Genomic DNA, 19,998 nt, shown 5'->3' on the forward strand with positions numbered 1-19,998 from the left:
GCCACCGGAGGAGGGTCCAGACTGGGCACTAGTGCCAGGTGCACTCGCCAGCTGAGGTGGGAGAGGTGGGTCCGCTGGAACCCGCCTTCCCTGTCGTCCTATGTTTTGCATAATGTCATGACAGTTTGGGTTAGTAACATACAATAACATTTGCAATTAGTTGTAATATCATGCATTAGTATTCCCATTAACCAAACACCCAGATATTCACACCATTGAACAGTGAGCATAACACATGCATAATTTGAACAGCAATACACAGTCCAACAACATGCAGGGTTGATTGATGGCAACAGGCCATCAGGTTTGGATGTATGAACAGGGCAAATGCATCAACGTACATGCAAATATTTATGACCCAACAGGACAAATGTCCAGGGGTGTTAATTGTGATTGCACATACCAATTTCACGTGGAATGGATTATATGTGGTTATAGGGTGGGGTGAAGAAAATATTATTAACACCTTCGAATACCAATACATATGCTGTACATTTCTAATAGCTACAGATATATACACACTACTGTTCTAACTACAGTTTCCTATATGATAACTACTTCGATTTGGTGATAGGACTGTTACTGCTACATCAATATACATTTTATTGTTATTCATACACGTTCATATCTGGCTTTGTTCAGCTACATCATCCTGCTACATTTGCTTTATATAGCTATAGGCAACTGTGGATGTTTGATATTTCAGACAATCATACTATCTGCATATTGCAGACTGAGAGCAACATATCCAGATTTTGGGATACACATTCCAGCTGCAGCAACACTTTGGACACATTTCACAGTTTGGTTCTACTTGTCACATTCATTTCATTCTGTACTGACTGTAGTATACTTTATTCAGGGTTATTACTACTTTATTGGTGGATTCATAACTCTTTCTCACACTCTCTCACTTGTTTTCATTCTACTATTCAGGATGGTACTTACTTCTAGGCTTTATTGACATGTTTTACCTGTAGTTATTACAATCCTTTCCAGCAGTCTCACTTCTGTCATGTTTCAGTATTTCAACAGGGATATATTTCACACATGTGATTTGCTCATCTTCTGCAGCTGTATTTTTCAGCCTGCTGCAGGTTGTGTACTATTATATTACAGGTGGGGCATCTTTATTTCAGACTTTATTTCAGACATTTTCATTTTCCTGTTTGGATTACAGACTGCAACACATTTTTGTAATCAAGCAATACTTGCAAACACTTTTACACTGTTACTTGCACATTTTATTACTTAGTGACTACACTGCATTCTTTTGCCAACTGTCATACTTTTATATTTCTTTACAGTTATTGGGAGTGGATTACTGACCTGCCTGGTGGTGCAACCACACCAGCCTATCACCATAGGCTCTGCGGTTCGCAGAACTGACACCTGCAGCTGTAATATAAATGAAGTAATATTGGAATACACATCTCCATAATATCAGCTAATTTAATTTCTTACATAAATAATTAAATGTAACTTACTCAGTAGTGGGGCGTTGGGCATTTGCCAGGCCTCCTGGATCCAAAGGTTCAATTGCTCCTGCTTGCGTCTCTTCAGGTCCGCATGGTGGTGACGGACCTGCTCACCAGTCCTTGGAATCCCTGTGGCACTGGTGAGATCATTTGCCAACCGGTCCCATGCCTCAGTCCTATATGTTCCCCACAGGACCTGGCCCTGCATGAGTTGGGCCTCATGATTGTGGACTAGGAGCCAGACCATGTATCTGGACTCCTCAACACCCCACCTCTGTGCTCGAAAGCAACTACCCTCACCTACTCCTGACATTCTGGATGCAAGTCAGTTCTACAATCATTTATGCTGTGTATTTCTGCCTATGGGGCTTATAAATGCCATTTTTCCCGCACTTATCTGTGATTGGCCATTTTGGAATTGTATCAACTTCACAAAACTTGCTTTGTCATGCTCCACTTTGTATTCATTCCTATATATTTGCTATTACTGCATTTCTAAGTACAGCTGTCATGGCTTAGTGGTTCAGTACCTTGACTATGGTGCATGGTATCCTGGGTTTGAACCTGGCCACTGCTTTTTATATTTTATGACTGTCTACACAGGCTAGGGGGTGTGTCTGTGTAAAGGCAGTTTTGTTACAGCTTGCTCAACATTGCCCGCCGGTTAGCTTGTTAGCGCGGTGCGCAGCTCTGCGCAAACTGGGTACACTGGTTTACGCCTCATTTGGCTGTTAGCACGCATATTACTCTCAGCTCAGCTAGTGGCACACAGTTTCAGCGTGTTAAACCACTGCTCAGCTATGGGCACTCATTTTGCACCTGTTAAACCATTGCTCAGCTACGGGCACTCATTTTGCACCTGTTAAACCATTGCTCAGCTACGGGCAGATGCACTCACCTTGTTAAACTGTAGCTCAGCTATAGGCACATCTCGCATTTTTTATTGTTTTGTTATCTCACATTTCTTCAAAATAAATGGACTATTTCATTACATTTTACATAAAATATGATTTTACATGTGTACATATTTGTCAGGGACTTGTTTCGTGCTTATTTTACTAAAAATAAAAATTGATGATGTCGGGGCTCGAACCATGGATGCCTGCTCTTCAGCTGATGTCTCTACCGCTACGCTATTGCTTCTTGGCTTACTTTGCATATTTAGTTCTTATATGCTTTTCCACTGACTGCTAACTGTGGCTAAGCTACGGGCACGCACAAACGAGCGCACTCACGGGCAAACATCTTTACGATTTAAAAAAATATATATAACATGTTCATTTATATATTTTATGTTCATAGTCTGTGGGGGCATGTGTTATGTTGTGTTTATTCACATTTCCATGTCCTCTGTCGTGGGTGTTTACTTTGGGCACTTTTACTCTTCTGGGGGCGTGTCCGCTTGCAGGGCTCGGCCTACGGACACTCCCCCTACTGTCTTCCACGGACCGTGTTAGCCTTAGGTGTGATTCAGCATGCTCTCGTGAATATGTAGAGCATGCTGACATCACTCCGTTTAACTGCAGCCTCCGTGTAAGAGTTATAACTCTTACACGGAGGCTTCATGAATCCTGCCCTATATATAAAACTCAAAGCTCAGTTTTGCAAATTTTGCAAGACAGGGAGTCATAACCTATAGGGAATGATTTAATGCAGGAGATGTGCTGAAATACATGTCTGTAGAAATTTGAAGATACACCAGTGGTGCATTTTGTAAGCACAGAAGAAAAGAAGTGTTACAGAAAAGTATGTTTTTTGCACTGAAATGTACCTTAAATGGCAACTCATACCTGACAAAAGGTTGTGAACAGTACAAATGATAAGCAATGTTTACATTTTACAAAACAACCTGATGCAAAAATGTAAACCTAATGAATTGTACAAGTTGATTTAGTTCTGAATACTCACATGGAAAATTACACCCTTCTTCATTTGTTATAAAAGACAAGCCCCTTGCACTCACACATGCTATTAATTATATATACCAACTCTAATATTGCAATAGTGGGAAAAGGGCAGATTCCCAGTCCCCGCTGTACCTTAATAAGCACACACAGCAAAAAAAAAAAAAAAGGAATGTCCTCCCCTTTTGAACATTTGCTCTGATGAATGGTAACCCAAATAATGTTTGCAGAGGCTTTTTGCCCCTGCATACCTGCTAACTTACTGGAACCTTTCAATCTTACATCCTCAGGTAAATAAGTTGTGCAGCCTCAGAGTTAATTAATTCGGTTGAAGGGGTGCGTGAGTGAAGCAACCCACCCTCAAAATCTATAACTGTTTTCATAATATGGTTTGCCTTATTTTATTTATTTATTTTTATTTATTTTTTTTTTTTTACAAGATTTACTTACTTATTATTTTCCAGGCTATTTGTCTGATTTTAGTTCAGTTCACTGATTCATTTCTGTTTTGTAATCTTTCTGTGATTTGTCCTTCAGTTCAGCATTGTGTTCCCATTATGATTCACCATTCTGACAGACTTGCAAAGATTTTATGTGATTTAAGTTGTATTATACAAAAAAAAATCTAAAAGGTGTGAATGGCATACAGAAATAAGGGAAAGAAATATTTGGCAGGAGGATCCTGTTAGGAAAACAAAAAGATCTACTATTCCAGGAAAAAAAGAAATGCTTAGTGTCAGATCTAACATCTGAACTTTTTATTTAAGCAGACTTGGCAGATAAACAATAGTTTGTATCATAGCAGGTGATCCATAACCACCATATGAAAAAATCCTGTACCTCTGACTTACTGGATGCATTATTTTTAAAGTGTATGAATAGAGATGGCTTGGAAATTCCATGAGATTAAATAGTGTTATATCTTAATAAGTTGCTTCTATCTGTCATCCATTATGATTTAAAAAAATGTCTGCAATTTTGAAATTTCTCCAATATCTATTTATTCTTTTTTGTAGTTTTAATAGCTTCTAATCGAGATTTTCCATCCTCAGCTGTTATAGCTGGCATTACATGTGGCGCCTTATCTGTTTGTGCCCTTTTGGTTATTTTTCTTCTTCATCAAAAAAGAATAAAAGGTTTGTCTTCATCTTTTACTATAATAAACTACACATTTAATTTTCCTTATTTAATTTATTAATAACTATTTATCTTTTCTAGGGACAGCTGCTGCTCAAAATGGGTATGTATTAAAATATTTTAATATTAGTCACTTGCATTGTATTTCAGCATCTCCATTGGCATCATGTATATAAATAAATAATATTGCTGGGACATGACTGCAGCAAATTTGAGGTAATACTGTTGGACAGGAGTACTCTTGTATTTGACATTTGCAACTAAGTTGTCAATCTTATCCCAAGAGTCTGGGATAGTGATATGTTCATGGAGTAAAAACATCTGCAGAAAGCTGATCCTGGCACCATGGGGAATGGCATTTGGTCACAAAACATAACAGTAAGTATGGTTATTACAATTTATTCCTAATATTTTTGCTATTAGACATTAGTAAATGGCTGGGTCTACTTAGAAGTCACCCTCATTCAGAATCTATGCGGTAAATATTAAGTGCACATAATATGCTTTGCTACTACAAGTCTTGCTTAGAATGGTGGGGCTTTATGGGGGGCTTTATGTGTATGAAGAACTACCTGAGGGACTGAATCATACTAGTTATGAAAATATTTATCTAGAACGTCATGATCACTATTTCAGACTCCAGACTGTAAAAGGGTTAAGTATTAGCTCACTTTTTGGCATAGAAAATAATAAAGACATGCACAGGTCTTCAAGGTTCACTCAGCTCAAAGTTAAATCAACAAATTGTATCATAAACAGGAACTGCATAAGTATCATATTTTCTTTATCTTAGGATATGCCATGTAATCTAGAAGTATTCTAGATAATGTAAAATGCATTGGTATAGTAAGAAATAAGATACATTCTTCCTACTCCAGCTTGAGTGCGTGTGGTTAGTCAACAAAGAAATTAGTATGTTCACATGGAAATGCACACAGACACATACAGGCAATATGAAAACAACATTTCAAAACAAAAATGACTGTAGACTTAATCCATTTTTAGAAGATAGCCATCAATATAGACAAAGAAAGAGAGAGCGAGGCAGAGAGAAATAAAACTTTTATTTGAAAGCATAATATACTTTCAGCAAACCTCAGACTTTTTATACTTTGAATCTGTTATCATAACAGCTGAAAATTCATAAGTGTAGAGAGAAAGACATTCATAGGTTCATTAGTTCATAGGTGTGTACTAGGCTAATGGCCCTGGGGACTTTCTGACCACAGTGGCAATGTGGTGGTCGAAGGAGAGGTTGCTGTCAGCCTGTGTACCCAGATTACTTATAACGCCTTCAGTGTTCAGTGGGCTCCCATCGATGTGGTAATTAGTGAGAACTGAGTTTTTCCCAAAGGGGATGACGATGCATTTTTAGCATTAAACTTAAGGCCATGGTTTCGACACTAGTCATTGGTCTCAGTGGGGCCTTTCTGTAGGATGTCTACATCACTTGCGGAGTTAATAATGATTCCCAGCTTGCAGTCATCTGTGAATCTGGTCAGCCAGAGTCCCTCCGTGTTGGCCTGGACTTCTGAGAAGTAGATGTCAAACAGGAGAGGACCCAGGACTGATCCATGTGGGACTCCACTCGTGTCTGGTCTACAGTCTGACTTGGAGTCCACTACTTTCACACTGTGGGTTCTATCTGTAAGCCAGTTTGCAGCCCACCTAATGATATAGGAGTTGATGCCTAGTTTGCTGAGTTTATCAATAATTCCTGAGTGAGGAATGGTATCAAAGGCCTTGGCCAGATTGAGGTAGGCTGTATGAACTGCCTTACCTTCATCCACTGCTCAGGTGACTGACTCAAAGAAGTTAACCAGGCTGAGCAGGCATGATCTACCTTTCACAAAACCAAATTGTGTGGGATATAGAGTTTGGAGATTCCCTATATCCTTGTTAATTAGGTCCATGATGATGTGCTCCATAGCCTTACATATCAGACTCATCAGGCTAATGGGAGTGATAATTTCCAGGGTCTGTAGTCACTCCTCCTTTATGGAGAGGGATGACTGTAGCAGTGTGCCATTCAGTAGGAACAAAGCCTGAGGTGAGGCTGTGAGTGAACAGAGCACACAGATGTAGTGCCAGTTCACTTTGTAATTCATGTAGAACACAGCCAGGGATATTGTAGGGTCCCATGGAAGCTGTATTCTTGGCCTTAGACAATGCAGCTTTAACCTGTGCTGCAGTAATGCTGGGTGCCTGGCATTCTTCTGGTATTTAGATTGGTCCTTAAGGGGGAAGAGAGGGGTAAAGTTGGCACTGAATCTGTCAGCCAGTATGTTGGCAATATCTGTTGGCTCAGTGTAGGAGGTACCATTTTGCAGTAACTCAGAGCAAATATGGATATTGCCATGGAGATACTTGATATAACTATAGAAGGCTTTGTGGTTGTTTTTAGTGTCTGCCACAATTCTGCCTTCATAGCCTGCTTTGGACGTTTTGATGAGGGATCTCAATGTTTTTTGAGGCTAATAAAGGAATTTATCCAGTTTTGGGACTTCATCTTTTTTTGCAACAGTTACTTCCTTCTGTTGTAAAGTTTATTAATGGCAGGAGACCACCAGACTGGCTTCCTTTTTTTGAGGAGAGCGTCTTAGATCTGTTGGGTATGGCTAGTTCCTTGCATTTATTTACATGTTTGTACAGTGCATTGGTATATGATTCGGCAGTCAGTCATCTATTTTCCATTGGCATAGGTGCCATGAAGTTAGCCACCTCTGTTTTTAGGAGTCCAAAGTCAGCTTTGGAGAAGTTTTTCATGGTGGATACCTTTTCAGGGGGTGTGGGTGAGATGTGGATTTCCATGGTGATTAGTTTGTGGTCGGATATAACCAGGGAGGAATTGACTATTGGTGTAGAGCAATGGTTGCCCATGTTAGTAATAACCAGTCAAGGATGTGATTCTTCTAGTGAGGGTAAGAATGAGCTGGTCCAGGGCATTGGAATTGATGAATTCCAGGAAGCGTTGGGCCAATGCATTGGTGCATGAGTAGTTTTTCCAGCTAATGGAAGGGTAGTTGAAGTCACATAGTATGAGAGTGTTGGGTTGGATCTTAATAGTTTCCAGGGTGCTTAGGAATGTGGAGTGAGAGTCTTGGGACATGGTTGGGGACCTATAGCAGGCTATGACCTGAATCGCCGTCTTACCTAATGTTAGTTGTACCTGGAGTATCTCAGAAGCATTATGCTGGGCTACTTGTCTGGAGCTGTGCATATCCTTTATGACTATGGAGACACCACCTTTGGAGCTTTGGTCCATGTTCTGGGGCCAAAAGTTGTTGAATGAGTTATAGCCTGGAAGTGGCAAGGGTGCTTTCTGCTGCTTTAAACCAGGTTTCCGTTACAGCACAAATGTCGATGTTCTCCATTTTGAGGAGTGCTTCAAGTGAATGAATCTTGAGATTTAGACTTCTAGCACTGAGCAGCATGACCCTCAGATTGCATTTATTTATAGATGTTATGGTGCAAATTTGGTCTTTGGAACACCGTGTAAAAAAGGCACTATAGGTGTGGCAAGAGCCTTAGGCAGTACCCGGAAACCCAGGGGCGACAGTGTCAAAAATTTCATCCCAAGCAGACAGATACTGGATCCCCTTAGAATGATACCAGAAACTTAGCCATTTGTTGAAGTCAATAATTTTCTGTTTGTACTGTGGTATCATTCTAGGAGATGATAGGATGCTGCTCAGAGCTGGAGTCATACCTGCCTGGGCCACATAATCTGAGAGTTCCACCATGTTTCTTTTCATGTAGTCCAGGGAGGTGTGTCTCAGGTCATTCACACCCAAATGGACAATGACACAGTCATACTTGTACTTGCTGTGAAGTGATCTGAGTGCATGTGTTATGTGTCAGAATTTGGCACCTGTTAGACAGCTGACTGTTGCCTTTTCCTTATTAAACCTAGTGAGTGGGACATTGGTGTTCTTTACTATGAAGTCACCTATGATTATTGTATTGGGCAAGCTGTTTTGCCTTAGGGACTTAGGTTGAGGGGCACATTGTGTAGGTGAGCTATGCATCTTGTGGTTTGTGCTGTGTTATGGTGGTCGAGTGCATTTCTGCCTTGGAGGTCTTTATTGTTTAGGTAGATTTCTATTAAGACCCTTCATGAAGCTGGGTGTGTGGTTTGTGCTTTTATGTGAGGGGTGTGATGGTGGGTGTTCTGGAGGGCTATGTGTTCCATGTGGTGTGGTGCAGGTGTTGACCTTCTCCTCTTGACCAGTTATTCTGGTCTTGGCTGAAGATTGTATGGCTTCCAGTTTGGAAATATAAGCACATCTCTCACAAGTCTGAGTGTCGGGAGGTAAGAGGAGAGGGTTGTCTGTGTAGATGAGGCAGTTGCTACTCTGCCTCAAAATGCCCAGGTTCACCAGGTTAATAGGAGAAAGCACAGGAAACTGACCTTTAGATATACCAGGAGGGATAGTTATTATTACCAAGTACTGGAGCTGTTTCCTTATAGGACATCTAGTGCTGACTGCACTTATATGTGCTACAATAATTGCTACAAAAAGCCTGATGAAGAGCTAGGCAAATAAACTAATTAAAGTGCAAGAGAGAAAACAAATTTGAAAGGGACAGAAAAAAGTGTCCAAACAGCCAATAAATTACAATTTCAGAGCCAGAAACCACTCCTCTTGTGGTAGATAGGCTACGTAGTGCTTACCACTCCCACTGATAAGTTGGAAGACTTCCCTCTAACACAGAAAGGTCTGGGGAACTCAGAAACTTTCAAAACAGTCCTGGATACAACAAATCTGTATCTGGACTACTTTAGTAACAGGAAAGAAAGAAAACAAGCTTAGAACTTTTTTTCAGAAAAAAAACAGTTAACTTATAGCTGGAATACCTCAAAAAGGGTTTAGAACCATGCAGCTGAAGCTCTGGGTGCTGCAGACCTGTATCTATACTATACTACTCAATTCTAAGGTTAAGAACTCAGTAAGAAAAAACTCACAATGAAGCACAGATTGATCACTTATAATCAAAAGAATATTACATGCAGTATGAAAAAATACAGTTAAACAGCAATCAAATGCAGTAACATGCAGTTAAACAGTTATGAATTGCAGTAGATAGCAATGAAATATAGTTAACCAGTAGATTGCTTTGAAACAATAGCTCACAAAGCACAATAGTATCAGACAGCACTAATAAACCAGTGATTCAGTAGGATACTGTCCAAAAATAAAACAATTCCTTTGAAAATAGCACCATACACAACAAACTAAGCTTTTCTATGCATCAGAAAATAATTGAATTTCAAAATATGGTGCATGTGGAGCAGTCATGACACTGAGAAGGAGCAGTTAATCCAGGCTGCTGGAGTCAGCAAACCCTGAATGTACATGAGTTAGTAGGAGGGGCATGATGTGCTGAAGTTGTATACAGAGATTGGTCAAACCCTGATTGTACATGAGTTAGTAGGAGGGGCATGATGTGCTAACATTGTATAAAGAGATGGGTCAAACCCTGACTGTACTCGAGTTAGTAGGAGGGGCATGATGTGCTGATGTTGTATACTGAGATAGGTCAAATGCTGACTGTACATCAGTTAGGAGGAGGTGTATGATGTGCTGAAGTTGTACACTGAGATGGTCAAACCCTGACTATGCATGAGTTAGTAGGAGGGGATATGATGAAGAAGAGAGATTATCTTGAATCATTGTGAAACTCCAATATGCACAGAATCAATTCCCTGGAATCACTGTGTACCTCCAAGATACACATAACTGATTTTCTGGAATCACTGTGTAACTGCAATATAGAAAGCCAGTTATCTAAAATCACTCTGTATCTCTGACATACACTGAGATGATTATCTGGTACTACTAGGTAACTCCACTATACACAGAGATGATTACCTTGAATCACTGTGCATCTCAATATACATAGATTAGGTTATCTGGAATCCCAGTGCATCCTCATTGTACACAAAGCAGAACAACACAAACCTTGTGTAACTCCAATATACACAGGGCCAATTATCTGCAATCACTGTGCAACTCCACTATATACAGAACCAATTACCTGGACTCATTCTGTAACTCCAATGCACAGAGAGACAATTATCTGGAATAACTGTGCAGCTCAAATAGAAGAACACTTTGTAGGAAAAACCAGTTTAATACAGAGCAGATGCAGCTCAAATATACAAGGAGACAATTGCCTGGAATCACTGAGTAAATCTAATATACAACCAAACAGAGAAGATTATCTGGAATCATTGTGCAACTCCAATATACACAGAGTCAATTATCTGGAATGGCTGTGCATCTTCAATTCACACAGCCTGGACCAACGCAAACAGTGTGTAATTCCAATATACACAGAGCCAGTTATCTGGAATCACTGCATAACTCATGTATACACAAAGCCAATTACCAGGAATCACTCTACCACTGCAATATACACAGAGCCAATTATCTAAAATTACTGTGTAACTCCATTATACACAGAGTTGATTACATGGAATCAATGTGTAACTCTAATATACATACAGATGATTATATGGAATCATTGTGGAAGCCCAGTGTACAAAAAAACAATTACCTGGAATCACTCTCTAATTCCATTATACACAGAGCTGATTTCCTGGAATCACTGAGAAGATTATTATACACAGAAACGATTATCTGGATCACTGTACATCTCCAATATACACAGATCAGATTACCTGCAATCACTCTATATCCTCAATGTACAAAAAGCAGAACAAAAAAAAACATTGTGCCTTCTTCTTCTCCTTTTGGCTGCTCCCATTAGGGTTCACCTTATGGGATAATTTTTGTCCACAGAAAGAGTAGCAGTAGCAGTCATGGTTTCATGGTGTCAAGTTGCTATCCCAATGCCCAACTCTTCTCCAAAGGCATACACAATCACACTCGCCTAGGGCCAATTTAGAGTACCCAATCCACCTGCAGCATGTCTTGGGAATGTGGGAGGAAATTGGAGCACCCAGAGGAAACCCAAGCAAATACATGGAGGACATGCAGACTCTGCACAGAAGGCACCTTGGTGGAGAATTGAACTAGACAACCTCTTGCTGTGAGGTGACAATGCTAATCACTGCACCACTGTACTGCCCAACACAAACACTGTGTAACTCCACTATACACAGAATCATTTACTTGGAATCACTGAGTATCTCCAATATGCACAGAGTTGATTATATGGAATCCATCACTAACTCCAAAGTATCAAGAGCTGACTATCTGCAACTTCTGTGTAACTCCAATATACAAGTAGAAGATTATCTGGAATCACTGTGTAACTAACATACCCAGAGAAGATTATCTGGCATCATTGTGTAGCTGCAATATACACAAAGCACATTATCTGGAATCACTGTGTAGCTCCAATATATACAGAGACAATTATCTGGAATCACTGTGCATCTTCAATGTGCACAAAGCAGAGCAACACAAACACTGTGCAATTCCAATATACACAGAGCCGATTGTCTGGAATCACTGTGCAGCTCAAATATATACAGAGCCAATTATCTGGAATCACTGTGCATCTTCAATGTACACAGAGAGGAACAACACAAACACTGTGCAATTCCAATATACACAGAGCTGATTGTCTGGAATCATTCTGTAACTCCAAAATACACAGACCTGATTATCTAGAATTACTGTGTAACTCCAACACAACAACACAAGAGATGATTATCTGGAATCATTGTGTAACTCCAATATATACAGAGATAGGTTCATAGGTTCAAAACTACTGCCTCACATGTACCAGGATTTTGTTGGTGATGAATCTGTCGAGATCTAGATTTTTCAGGTGAAGCATATTCATCAAATCTGGGTTTGACATGGCCTTATATGTCAGGCACAGGTCACCTCTATGAGACTGAATAGAGCTGGAGTTCTTTCAGTCGGGCAGCATAAGACATATTTTGAGACCCTTTATCCTCTTCAGCTGCTGCAGGTGTCTGATGACTTCTTCTGTGCTTTAGGCCATGGCTCTGGCACCAGTATCCATTTTCTCTGAGGCCCTTCTGAAGGATATCTATCTGTGTTTTGTTTTCTTTAGCTATAAACAGTTTGCAGTTTCTGCAAACTTTGTCACCCCATAACCTCCTGTGTTTTTGTGTTTTTGGGTAAGTCAGAGAAAAGAACAAGGACTGGACCCAGGACTGGACCTGTGGTGGTGCACTTACACCAGACAGGACTTTGAGTGACTGACTGGGGCTCCTCCAACTCTGACCCTGTGGGTTCTGCCACTTAGCCAGTTTTTACATTTCTGTTGTATGGGTTTATTTTTCAATGATGTTGAGTATTACGAAGAGAACTCTTGTGGGTATTGTGTGTGGGCTTTTCTTTTTGGCAAGGCATGAACTAGGTTTCCCAAATCTGGCCTTGGTGACTGAAGGCATGATCTGCCGATCCAAAGTCTGCAAGTTCCCTATGTCTTTATTTATGAGTTCCATTATGATCCGCTAATGGGATTGCTAAGATTAAGCCGGGGACACCATCCGGTCCCATGGATGCTGTGTTTTTGCCTGAGATGTTTGGGGGGCTACAATCTGATTGACTGGTATCACTGGGAAACTCCAATATACCCAGAGCCAATTATCTGGAATCACTCTGTAACTCCAATATACACATAGCTAATTATCTAAAATTACTGTGTAACTCCAATATACACAGAGCCAATTATCTGGAATAAATGTGTAACTCTAACATACACAGAGCTGATTATCTGGAATCACTCTGTAACTCCAATATTCAAAGAATGAATTACTTAGAATCACTCTCTAACTCCAATATCCACAGAACTGATTATCTGGAATCACTCCATAACACCAATATAGACAGAGCCAATTATCTGGAATCACAGTGTAACTCCAATATAGACAGAGCCAATTATCTGGAATCACTGTAATAACTCCAACACACAGAGCCAATTCTCTGGAATCACTGTGTATCTCCAAGATACACATAGCTAATGATCTGGAATCATTGAGCATCTTTAATGTGTATAGAGTAGAGCAATCCCAAACACTATGTAACTCCAATATGCATACTGCCAATTACCTGGAATCACTGCAAAACTCCAATATACACAAAGTTAATTACTTTGAATGACTGTGCAACTCCAATATACACAGAGCTGATTACCAGGAATCACTGTGTAACTGCAATATAGAAAGCCAATTATCTAAAATCACTCTGTATCTCTGACATGTGGACATCCTACAGAAGGGCCTCATTGAGACAGATACCTGGTGTCAGAGCCATGGCCTCAAGCTCAATGCCAAAAAGTGCATTGTCATCCCCTTTGGTAAAAACTCTGTACCCATGAACTCCCACATAGGTGGCAGTCCACTTAATGCCGAATGTGTGATAAGAGATCTTGGGACCCAGGTGGACAGTAGTCTCTCCTTTGATAATCACATCACCACAGTAGTCAAGAAATCCTTCTACATGGCATACCTCATCACAAATGGGTTCTCATACAAGAAAAAAGAGGTCATTGTTCCCCTCTACTCAACACTCATTAGACCCATTATAGAGTACAAAGCCCCTTTTGGAATGTACCTCACAAGACATCTGCAGCAGCTGGAAAGGCCACAGAATTACCTCACAAAGAGGATTACTGGACTCAAACAGATGCCCTACACTGACCATCTAAAAAAACTTCAACTTTACTCCATAGCATATCGCCTACTCTGAGGGGATCTCTGCCTAACATATAAAGCTATGTCAAACCCAGAGCTGTTGGACATGCTACACCTAAAGAAATCCCAATCCCTCTGATCTATATGCTCTAGGGACCTAAACCTTGTCACCACAATAAACAGGACATGCTGGAGGGATAGATTCTTGTCCCAGAGACTTCCCATACTCTAAAACAAGCTACCCATCTATGTCAAGCAAAGTTCCTCATTAGCACTCTTCAAGAAAAATCTTGATGAGTGGATGGGAAATAGGAAATACACCCCAGGGATCACTTCTGTGGCTCTGCTTGACAGGGGTACAGGAAAATAACTTTCTTGGGTGGCATAAGCCAGGGAACCTTGTTGGCTAGTCTTACTTAGGCCCTTGGGCCAATAGCCTAATACCTAACTATGTACATACACTGAGATGATTACCTGAAACTACTGTGTAACTCCAATATACACAGAGAAAATTATCTTGAATCACTGCGTATCTTAATACACACAGATCAGATTATCTGGAATCACTGTGCATCCTCATTGTGCATGGAGCAGAGCAACACAAATACTGTGTACCTCCAACATACACAGAGCCAATTATATGGAATCCCTCTGTAACGCCAATGTACAGAGAGCCAATAATCTGGAATTACTGTACAACTCCAATATACAAGGAGACAATTATGTGGAATCACTGTCTGTCTCTAATATACACAGTGTCAATTATCAGGAATAATTGTGTAACTCGAACATAAACAGAGAAGATTATCTGGGAACATTGTGTAACTCCAATATTCACAGAGCCTATTATCCGGAATCACTGCTTAGCTCCAATATACACAAAGCCAATTATCTGGAATCACTATGCACCTTCAATATGCAAAGAGCAGAATAACACAAACACTGTGTAACTTTATTATACACTGAGGCAATTATGTGCAATCACTGTGTAACTCCACTATACACAGAACCAATTACCTGGAATCACTGTGTATCTCCAATAGGCACAGAGTCAGTTATATGGAATCCCTCACTAACTCCAATGTACAGACAGATGATTATCTGGAATCACTGTATGACTCTAATATACACAGTGCCAATTATCAGGGATCACTGTCTAACTCTAATATACACAGAAATGGCTATCTGCAATCATTGTATAACTGCAATTTATACAGAAATGATTACCTGGATTCCCAATACACACAGAGCCAAATATCTGGAATCACTGTGCATCTTCAATGTACACAGATCAGGAAAACACAAACACTGTGTAGCTACAGTATACACAAAGCCTATTATCTGGAATTACTGTGTAATTCCACTATACAGAGAAAAAATTACCTGGAATCATTGTGTAACTCAAATATACACAGAGACGATTATCTGGAATCACTCTGTAACTCCAATATACACAGACCCAATTAACTAGAATTACTGTGTAACTCCAATATACATAGAGCCAATTATCTGGAATCACTGTATGATTCTAATATTTATACACAGAGCTAACTATCTGGAATCACTGTGTAACTTCAGTGTAGAAAAAAACAATTACCTGGAATGACTCTGTAACTCCAATATACATAGTGCCAATTATCTGGAATCACTGTCCATCTTTAATATGCACAAAATGGAACAACGCATACACTCTGTAATTCATATCATTGTGTAACTCCACTATTCATGGAAACAGTTACCTGGAATCACTGTCTAACTCCAATATAAACAGAGCTGTTTATCTAGAATTCCTGTGTAACTCCAATATACACAGAGCTGTTTATCTGGAATTAATGTGAGACTCTAATGTACACACAGCTGATTATCTAGAATCACCATGTAACTCCATTATACAAAGAATTGATAATCTGGAATCATTCCGTAACTCCAATATACCCAGAGCTGATTATGTGGAATCACTCTGTAACTCCAATATGGACAGAGTCCATTATCTGGAATTATTATGTAACTCCAAAATACACAAAGATAATTATCTTGATAAAGTGTGTAATTCCAGTTTACGCAGAAATGATTACCTACAATTACTGAGTAACTCCAATATACAAAGAACTGATTACTGGAATCACTCCCTAACTCCAATATATACAGAGCTGATCATCTGGAATCACTCTGTCACTCCAATATAGACAGAGCCAATTATATGGAATCACAGAGTAACTCCAATATAGACAGAACCGATTACCTGGAATCACTGTGTAACTCCAATATACACAGAGTCAATTATCTGGAATCACTGTGTAACTCCAATATACACAGTGTGATTGCCTGGAATCACTGCGTAACTTCAAGGGTTGGGAGGGTGGCCTAATGGTTAAGGTGTTTGTCTTACAAACACAAGGTACAGGGTTTGAATCTCACAGGGGATAACTGGCTAGGCTTAAAATGGCTTGCAAGGGCAGTTAGCCTAGTACTAACCTATGAACCTATAATATACTTAGAGCCATTTATCTGATATCACTCTGTAACTTCAACAAACACAGATATGATTGTCTGGAATTATTGTTTAACTCCAATATACACAGAACCAATTATCTGGAATTACTTTACATCTTAAAGGTGCAGAAAGTGGAAGTGTACAAATACTGTTTAATGCTAATATACAGAGAGCTGATTGCCTGGAATCACTGCGTAACACCAATATTCTTGGAACTAATTGCCTGTACTCACCCTGTAACTGCAGTATACACAGAGCCAGCTACCTGGAACCACTGAACATCTTCAATGTGCATAGACTGGAACAATCATAAACACTATATAACTCCAATATACACAGAACTGATTATCTGGAATCACTGTGTAGCTCCAATATACACAGAGCCAATTAACTAGAATCACTGAACATCTTCAATGTGTATATAGAGAAACAATAAATGTTATGCAGCTCCAATATATGCATTGCAGATTATCTGGATTCACTGTATAAGTTCAATATACACAGAGCTAATTACCTGGAATCACTGTGCAACTCCAATATACACAGAGACGATTACCAGAAATCACTGTGTAATGCCAATAAACACAGTGACGATTATTGAAAATCACTCTGTGTTGCCTCACAGCAAGAGGTTCTCCTGTTCGATTCTCGGCTGGAGTGTGGGGAGTGTCTTCTGTGTGGAGTCTGCATGTCCTCCCCACGGTTGGGTGGGCATTCAAAAGACATGCGTAAATGGGTGTGCCTTCGTTGAAGGTTGAACGTCGAGCTGACACCTCGCCATTTGTGAAATTCTACTGCCAATCATTAGCAGACTGGAGTTCCACTGTGGTGACCCCTAACCAGGAAAAGCCGAAAGACAAACAACAACAACAACTCTGTATGTCTAACATACACTGACATGATTATTTGGAATTACTGTGTAACTCCAATATACGCAGAGATGATTTTCTGGATCACTGTGTACCTCCAATATACACATATCAAATTACCTGCAATCACAGTGCATCCTGAATATGCACAGAGCAGAACAACACAAACACTGTGTATCTCCAATATTCACAGAATCAATTATATGGAATCACTCTGAAACTCCAATATACAAGGGGACGATTATCTGGAATCACTGTGTAACTCTAGTAAACACAGTGCCAATTATCAGGAATAACTTTCTAACTCTAATATGCACAGAGAAGATTATGTGCAATAATTGTGTAACTCCAATATACAGAGAGCCAGTTAGCTGGAATCACTGTGTAATGCCAATATACACAGAGCCAATACCTGAAATCACTGTGCAGTTCCAGTATACCCCAAGCTGGTTATCTGGAATGACTATATAACTCCACTATACATGGATCCAATTACCTGGAATAACTGTGTAACACCAATATACTCAGAGCTGATTATGTGGAATTACCGTGTAACGCTATTATACAAGGTACCAATTATATGGAATCACTTTGTAATTAATGTACACAGATCTGATTATCTGGAATCACTGTGCATCTTCAATGTACACAGAGTGCAACAACTACAAACATAGAGCCATTTATCTGGAATCACTATGTAAATCCAATATATGCAGAACCAATTACCTGGAATCACTGTGCATTTCCAATAAACACAGAGCCAATTATTTAGAATCACTGTGCTTCTTCAATGTGCACAGAGCAGAAAAACACAAACACTGTGTAATTACAATATACATAGAGCTTATTATCTGGAATCACTGTGTAATTCCAATATACAAAGAACCAATTATCTGAAATCATTGTATAACTCAAATATACACAGAGCCAATTATCTGGAATCACTCTGTAACTCCAATATGCACAGAGCCAATTATCTGGAATTCCTTTGTAATTCTAATATACAAGGAGTTGACTATCTAGAATCACTGTGTAACTACAGTATAGAAAGAACCAATTACCTGAAATCACCCTGTAACTCCAATATACACAGAGCCAATTATCTGGAATCACTTTGTAATTCTAATATACACAGAGCTGACTATCTGGAATCACTGTGTAACTATAATATACACAGAAACAATTACCTGGAATCACTGTGTAACTCCAATACATACAGAGCCCATTATCTGGAATAATTGTGTAACTCCAATAAACACAGACCTGTTTACCTGGAATCACTGTGAGTCTTCACTGTGCATAAAGCAGAAAAACAAAAACACTGTGTAACTCCAATATGCACAGAGACAATTGCATGGAATCATTGTGTAACTCTAAAATACACAGAACTGATTAACAGGAATTACTGTGTAACATAAATATAAACAGAGATGATTATTTGGAGTTGTTGTATAACTGTAATATACTCAGAGCTATCTGGAATCACTGTGTAACTGATGTATACATAGTGCCAATTATCTGGAATCACTGCGCATCTTCAATATGCACAGAATGGAACAACACAAACACTGTGTATTTCCAATATACATAGATCTGATTATCTGGAATTATTGTGTAACTCCACTTTACATAGAACCAGTTATCAGGAATCACTGTGTAAATCCAATATGCACAGACCCAAGTATCTGGAATCACTGTGTACCTCCAATATATGCAGAGACAATTATCTGGAATCTCTTTTGCATCTTCAATGTGCACAGAGGAGAACAACACAGAGACTGTGTAATGCCAACATACATAGAGCTGAGTATCTGGATTCACTGTATAACTCCACTATACTCAGAACCAATTGTCTAGAATTACTGGGTAACTCAAATATATGCAGAGCCGATTTGGGCCAGTTACCTGGAATCAGTCTGTAACTCCAATATATACAGAGCCAATAATCTAGAATCACTGTGTAACTCCAATATACACACAACCTTTGTTGCTCTAATACACACAGAGCTGATTATATGGAATCAATGTGCATCTTGAATGCTCACAGAGCAGAACAACCACAAACACTGTGTAACTCCAATATACATACAGCCGAATACCTGGAATCCCATTGTAACTCCAAGATACACAGAGCCAGTTATCTCTAATCACTGTGTAACTCCCACAAAAAAATAAATAAATAAATAAATAAATGTTACTGGAATACAGACTTGGTCTAATAGCTTTTTTGGAACCAGCATAGATTTTGCAGTTACTCAAGCTTTTGGGTTGATAAGAGCCCTTTGTCAGGAGTTAAGCATCATTTGTATACATAGCTGAGTATTCAGGACAGTTATAAATCACAAATGCATCCCATTAATTACAATCAATGCTCTCTGCCCAGAAGCACAGAAGTGCACTGCTGGTATGTAATGTGATTCCACAACATGCAATGCTAGTGAAACATGTTATATGATATTAACTTAGTGGTTAT

General features: G+C 39.4%; 1 protein-coding gene across 1 annotated transcript in view; it reads left to right on the forward strand.

Annotated features, from left to right (window-relative positions):
- LOC122810842 (rano class II histocompatibility antigen, A beta chain-like) overlaps positions 1 to 19,998 on the forward strand; it is a 271,294-nt gene that overhangs the window by 191,622 nt on the left and 59,674 nt on the right. The window contains exons 3-4 of the mRNA XM_044082396.1: positions 4,399 to 4,518; positions 4,601 to 4,622. Coding sequence (XP_043938331.1) covers positions 4,399 to 4,518; positions 4,601 to 4,622 — 142 coding nt within the window. The remainder of the gene's footprint in view (positions 1 to 4,398; positions 4,519 to 4,600; positions 4,623 to 19,998) is intronic.

Source organism: Protopterus annectens, chromosome 9.part0, assembly GCF_019279795.1.
Source record: "Protopterus annectens isolate FY-2018-M chromosome 9.part0, PAN1.0, whole genome shotgun sequence".
In the NCBI taxonomy this organism is placed as follows: Eukaryota; Metazoa; Chordata; order Ceratodontiformes; family Protopteridae; genus Protopterus; species Protopterus annectens.